A 6,839-nucleotide genomic window follows, 5' to 3' on the forward strand; every position below is an offset into this window, starting at 1 on the left:
CTCAAAGAAACATTTCACTACCAGATTACTGCTTTATTAGGAAAGGACAAAACGCAGGAACAGCCAGATGGCATAGTGCATGGGACAGGTAGGAGGAAAGCTGTGGATCTTCCATGCCTTCTCCCGGATCCCACTCTCCCCAGACCTCTACACGATCCCTAACTGGAAAGTTCTCCAAACCCACTCTGTTTTTTTATGAAGAATACACCACATAGACACTCTCAATTCAATCACTGGTCATTGGTGACTGAGGCAACCTCCCTTCTCTCTCCCATTCCAGGACATGAGGGGTAGGGGCTGCAAGTTTTTCCCTTCAAATCACATGGTTGGGTTCCCTGGAAACCAGCCCCAGTCCTCAGACACTTCCAAAAGTCAACTCATTCATGTCCATCCAGTGATCATAAGGAGTTTGTTATCAATAACAATATCCCATTTCTGCTTGATGGTTCTAAGGTAATTTCAGGAACCAAGGACAAGAGATCAAACTTTATAACAAAAGATGCTCCCATTGTTCTTATTGCTCAGGAAATTCCAGGGGTTTGAGGAACTCTGTGCCAGAAACAGACCAAATATATATTTCTTATTATAAATCACACTCTCATAGCAAGGATAAGGGAAAGCAAAAAGGATAGCAGTGCACTCTGGGGCTGTCAATGTGTGTGTGTTGGGGGGGACTTAAAAGAGCAGAGGGAGAGGGCAGATACAGGAACCCAGAAAGCCTGTGAGCACGTGACAGGGGAATCTAGCCACTGTCCAAAAGTGCAGTGCCTGCAGGAAAGGAGGAGCTAGGGAAATCAATATACCATGGCCTCTCTCTCCTCCAGGCATCTGTCTTTCCAGGACAAACACGAGAGGGACCTCATGATGCATTGTTGGAGCGATCTCCCAGTGCACAGGGCAGTGTGGAAAAGGATGGAACGTGTCAGGGTATCATTTAATAAGGTTAAACTCTAAGCCCCCACCCCTTGCCCAGCAGGAAGGTTTGGGAGGCTTGAAAATGATGCTGTGGGAACCAGGCCTTCACACTGATCACTTTTACCCTGAGCAGGGAAGCCAGGCCAGGACACGTTCTGGGTCTAAGGTCAATTGCCCAAGACCAGACACCCCAACACTAACTGGGCCAACTGACTCGTGAAAAGCCCATGGGAAATGGTAATAAGAAGGAGCCCCAAATCCTGCTCCTTCTTAGGGCTCAGATCTCTCCTGTCTCTCCCGCTGGTTCTCTTAGTGTATTTAAATAAATAAGTCCCTCTTTTCTGTTCTCCACACTGAATTCTTTCACCCTCCCCCACACCCCCACCCCGCGCCTCCGGCCTCACTCTGATCTCCCCACACAGAAAGCTGATTATTTCAGGATGGTCTCACTCATAGCAGGAATCTAGAAAACTTAAATAAGGGACCAGGAAAATGAATAACTATAAGAAAGTGAAAATCAAAATCAACAAAAAACTATGAACCAGAGACACTTTTAGGGGGGCGGGGGCGGGAGGGGAGGGATTGGGGTCAGAATGGGGGGCTGCAATTGTATGGGGAATATAACAATAAAATTTATAAAAAAAAAAAAAAAGAAAGCTGATTATTTCAGTCTCCCAAAGTGAATGGCTTCTTGCTAAGCATTCAAGAGGTGGTCTTGCTGTGTCTGTTGCTCCTTAGGATGAGCATTTGCTTGGCTTGTGAAGTGGCCTGGTGTTCTGTGATAGTGACAGTCTTCTCTCTACCAAGGAAAGAGGGGGTTTCTAAGGGGCATTAAAGAAGGTCAGTAACAGATTCTCTGTCCAACAGCTTCACTATTTCTGTTTATTGGCTCGTGGGGTCACTCTGTTGTATCCCTATGTTCCTCTCTGGGGCTTTGCATCCAAACTCTCCAAAAAAGTATAGGGGAGCAAAATCTGCTACTCTAAAAATATATCTCTTTGGCAGAAGCATAGGAGGGGCTCTGAAAGCTGGGTGGAGGTTACCCTTTCGTAAGATATTTACAGGAGTAAAGGAAAATCTTTTCTTAGGGTGTTTCCCTTGCTGTTTGGGGAAGACCTTATCTCTTTACCTCTTGTCAGTGGTAAAGGCTGCAACTTAAATTTGCATAAAGGTCATGCCCTTGTTGCTTTCCCGGTGACCCCCATGACTGACCTTTCCCTTGCTCTTCCCCAACATCCTTTGCTCCTAGCTGAAGGTATTTAAGGTGGTGAACTAAGCCATTTTGTTGAGTAACCAGTCTTCCTGAGCATCTCCCATGTATGCAGGAGGTGTGCAAGAAGGCTGATCTCCTTCAGCAGGAACAGTAGGGTGTGGTTAACTCTCTTTTGAACTTGTCTTGCAGAAACACCAGGCTATGAGTCATCCAGCCTGCAAGCACAGAACTAATTGACCTTAAACTCCTGGAGTCAAGAAGACAAGAAGGACCACCCAGATCACATTCAGAAAGACCAGGAGAATCTAGTCATTTAAAAAAGGATCTCCCCCCAATAGGTCCATTTATTTCTATCCAACGGACTTCAGTTCTCTTTTTAATTATTATTATTATTTTTAATGGAGCGCCATTAAATTTTTTTTCTTGTTAATTTTTTGACAGTATGGGATGTCTCCTTCAGGTGTGGCCACCATAGTTCTCCTACCACCAAAGAACCCATAATCCTCCACCATAGAACATTTGCTTCCCACCCTCCCCTTCTCTCCTGGATGTCTCAGTTCTGTGCTCAGCTTTCAAGGGTTGGTTTTAATGTTTGGTTTTGTCTGAACCTTGTTTGGTTTCTCTATAGTCCAGATGTAAGTGACACCATCTCGAGTTCATCTCTCTCCTGCCTTATTTCACTCAGTAAAATCCCTTCTAGCTCCATCCATGTTGCTGCAAATGGTATAAGTTTATCTTTTTGATAGCTGAGTCATATTTCATTGTGTGTGTATACCACATCATCTCGATCCACTCATATGTTTTGGGACATTTAGGTTGTTTCCATATTTTGGCTGTTGTAAATAGTGCTGCTATAAAAGAGTGCAAGTTTCCCTTAGAAGTTAGTGTTTTTCATGTTCTGTGTGATGCTTAGATGTGGAGTTGCTGGGTCGTATGCCAGATCCATTTTTAGCCTTTTGAGGAATCTCCACACTTCTTTCCATAGGGGCTGGCCCAGTCTACATTCTCACCAACAGTACAAGAGAGTTCCTTTTTCTCCACACCCTCGCCAGCACGTATTGTTTCTGGTCTTTAGGATATGAGCACAGTGTTACCTCACTGTGGTTTTGATCTGCATGCTCCAGATGATAAGTGATGATATACATTTTTCACATACCTCTTGGCCATCTGCATGTCTCCTTTGGAGAAGTGCCTGTTTAGTTCTGCCCATTTTTTGATTGAGTTGTTTTCTTTTTGTTGAGTTGAATAAGCTCTTTGTAGATCTTCAATATCAGTCCCTTGTCTGATGTATGGTATGCAAATATATTATCCCATTCAGTAAGGTGTCTCTTCATTTTGGTTACAGTCTCTGCTGCACAGCTTTTTTAGTTTAACTAGTCCCAATTATTTATATTCTCTTTGGTTTTCCTTCCTGCCGAAGATAAATCCACAAAGATATCACTGAAGCTTAAGTGGTAGAGTATTTTTCCTCTGTTTTCTTCTGTGTATTTTGTGGTTTCAGGTCTTATATCCAATTTTAATCCATTTTGAGTTGATTTCCATGTATGGTGTGTGATAGTGTTCTAGTTTCTCTCTTTTGTGTGTGACTATCTACATTCCTGTGCTCCTTAGCCAATAAAATTTTTCTTAGCCAATAAAATTTAACCCCTTTGTTTTCAATCTTGCTCTCTCAGATTGATTTAAGCTCTTTCACTTTCCTCAGGTGGCAAGAGAGACGTGAGTTTTAATTCCTGTCTTTTTGCCAGTAGACTTGCAAATACATTTTTTCATAGGATGGCTTGGTGTGCATTAGGCAGAGAGCCCCTCGGCTTGTTACAAATCAGACACCCCAGATAGGATCCCCTGCTCAAGATTCTGTATCCCCAGTGGGGCAAGCATTCTCTCTTACTGAACTTAAGTGATCATCTAGTCCATTTTTTTCTGATACTTACTGTCTGGATTCCTCCTACTAAGTCTCAGAGCTCCAGGTACTCAGTGTGATTTACAATTTAAGAGAAGAAAGGTCTGGAAACAAATTTCTCATGGGTGAGTGACTTCATTGTAAGTGCTTGCACCTCATTTGATCTTCCAGGGATTGTGAGTTCATGTCCCACCCTAAAGAGACTGGTCTCCTGAAGGTTCTGGGCTAGAGTCCCATCTTAAGGAGAGATCCTAGCAGGTTAGTATCTCCGCCCTGGATCAACAGTCCTAGTGTTACAGGGCAGCCCTGATATAAAATGGATTGCCTGCCTGTGGGTCCTCACCCATGCTTAAAAGGGTCTTAGTACTCCACTAGCAGGCACGCACAAAAGGTTAATAAAAGATTTATTTACAAGGGAAGGGGAAATGAGGAAATGTACAACTCAGGGAGAAAAGTGGGAGATAAAGTCTTAAATGCGTCCTACCTGATCCGCCCATCTGGAATCCCAAAAGGCACTCTGAGAGCTGGCAGTGAGCCAAGAGCTGTGAAGCCAAGAAGAGAGCGCCCCCAAGGCCCACGTGTCTGGTTTTATACCAAACCTGCTGCTTAACTCCACCCTCAGGTCCCAGCGACCTTCCCTTTGGTGGTGATGGGATTTGTCTTTCCCAATGTCTTGATGGCTTTGGCCTGGAGTGGGGGTGGAGTCCACAAAGCCTGTATGGAATTAGCTCAGGCCATCCTTTCCCCCTAACACTAGGGTAATAGCTTTGACTCCCAAGAAGTTAGGGTGACATAAGTGGGCAATTGCATGGGCTCTCTAAGTTGGGTCTCAGGGTTCGAGATCCAAGTATCTGATACTGAGCTGGTTTAACAGCTTAATTTGCAACAGCTTGTCTGAAAATGATAATATTGGGTGCTATACCCTTGTTTAATTGTTGCTTCTATTTGTGCAAATGATCACATGCAGAATTATATTATCAGCACACTGAATGCTCAGAATTTTGGGGACTCTTCTTGAGTTTAGGTATTTCGGTGAACACTCAGACAATTTTCAGTACAGCACAGCTGCCAGTGCCTAAACCCTCCTTCATTTGCCACTCAGGAAAAACATTCTGAGTATCACCTGGAGAAGTCAGATGCCAGCCCACCTAGACAGCCATCTCCAGGTATATATACACGAATATTCATTGCATTGGCTCTAGTTAGTTTATATACATAAATGGGAAACCAAAAGAAGGAAGAGGTTACTACTAGGGATAATAAGACTATATTTCAGGTGTAATAAAACCAAGACGAGCAGTAAATCACTAGGTGTGCACTTGGACTTGTAAAACTAACGGGTTTTTGCCCAACCTGGGCTGGATCTTACTAGGATTCTTCTAGTACAGACAAGAAGGAAATTTCAGGATGTGATGCTAATGAGACCCATCAGGAATTTTACCAGGCAAGTAGATGAGTGTGATCATGTTAGGTAGCCCTATTCCAAAGACCAAGAATACAGGCAAGGCATTTCCCTGCAGTGATACAATGAGATGGGATATGGTAAACAGGGAGCTGGGGAGTACATGGATACACTATCTCCATACTCCGGCTTTCAAGACTGACTGAAGGACCTATTCAAGGTCATATCCTTTCCTTGGCATACATGGAAGTTGTTGCCATTTTCCATTATCTGATTTTTCTACTAGATAACATCACCATTTCCAAACATATTTTTGGAGGTACTTTAATAATGTCATCCACCCTGGTAATGTACTACCTAAAGTTACTCTAATGAAAGAGAACTAATGGACCTTGCATTTTGTACTCTCCAGCCACACCTCAGCCTTCTCATCCACCCACAAGACTCCTTGAGAAATTGCTGCTCAAGATAAAAAGCAAGAGCTTCCTCTTTTGTTCACTCTGAGAATCTGCTAGGCTGAGAAGCAAGGATTTGTCATCTTGTGGGTAAGTAGGAACTGGTTTAGTATCTTTCCATGGAAAATAGGAAATGTTTCACTTGTGATTGTGGGTCTAGAAAAATGTTCTGGCACTGGAAAATTTTTAAGAAGGCCTATTACAGGTCCTGTTTTTATTTATTGAAAGCTGTGACAGGGCCATCTGTCTTACATTCTTCTTCCCACTTTTACTTGGTCAAGGAATGTGTGTATTACGGGGGAGCATGATACACACTGACAGGCTCCAGCATGCATGAAAGATGGCGAATTTGTATTAAGCAGTTTGGCGTGAACTGAAATGAGAAAGTTGCAAGAAACAGTCTGAATCAAATGTGGTGTATAGGTTATTTGTTATTTACAAGGTAATAAACAAGATCTAAAAAGATGGGTGAGTTTACTGAGGTCCATAGTGGATTACCATGAATTATCACTTGCCACACATCTCCATAATAAAAGCGTCAGCCTAGTTAAATGTCAGTCTCACAGAGGAAGGAATGCTTATTTTATTCATGGCCTAATTAGGCATTTTTCAACCATTGCTTATGACCCAATGGTGGTGGATGGGGTCGTGAAACTTAATGAGTAACAAAGAATATTTTAAAGGAAGTGAATAGGACTACAATTACAAAATAGCAGATGCCACATAAAGTGATAATTGATTTATAATACTTGGTTCTCTTCTCTCTCTCTCTCTCTCTCTCTCTCTCTCTCTCTCTCTTCTTCAGTGGGTTATGGCCAAAAATATCTCTAAATCAGTATTTCTGGATACATAATGTAAGCTGGACACAGAAAGCACCATGTGATCTCATTTATATGTGAAAGGTGGAAGTTACACTAGCCAAACTTACAGAGGCACAGAGTAGAGTGGTGGTTG

The 6,839-nt window shown here is 42.8% G+C and overlaps 1 protein-coding gene across 1 annotated transcript in view; it reads left to right on the forward strand.

Moving 5' to 3' along the window:
- ADGRE1 (adhesion G protein-coupled receptor E1) overlaps nucleotides 1–287 on the forward strand; it is a gene marked incomplete at both ends in the record, with an annotated part of 43,811 nt that extends 43,524 nt beyond the window's left edge. The window contains one exon of the mRNA XM_084249809.1: nucleotides 281–287. Coding sequence (XP_084105935.1) covers nucleotides 281–287 — 7 coding nt within the window. The remainder of the gene's footprint in view (nucleotides 1–280) is intronic.
- Nucleotides 288–6,839: the final 6,552 nt, after the last annotated feature.

Source organism: Talpa europaea (assembly GCF_964194135.1).
Source record: "Talpa europaea genome assembly, chromosome: 12".
NCBI classification, from domain to species: Eukaryota; Metazoa; Chordata; class Mammalia; order Eulipotyphla; family Talpidae; genus Talpa; species Talpa europaea.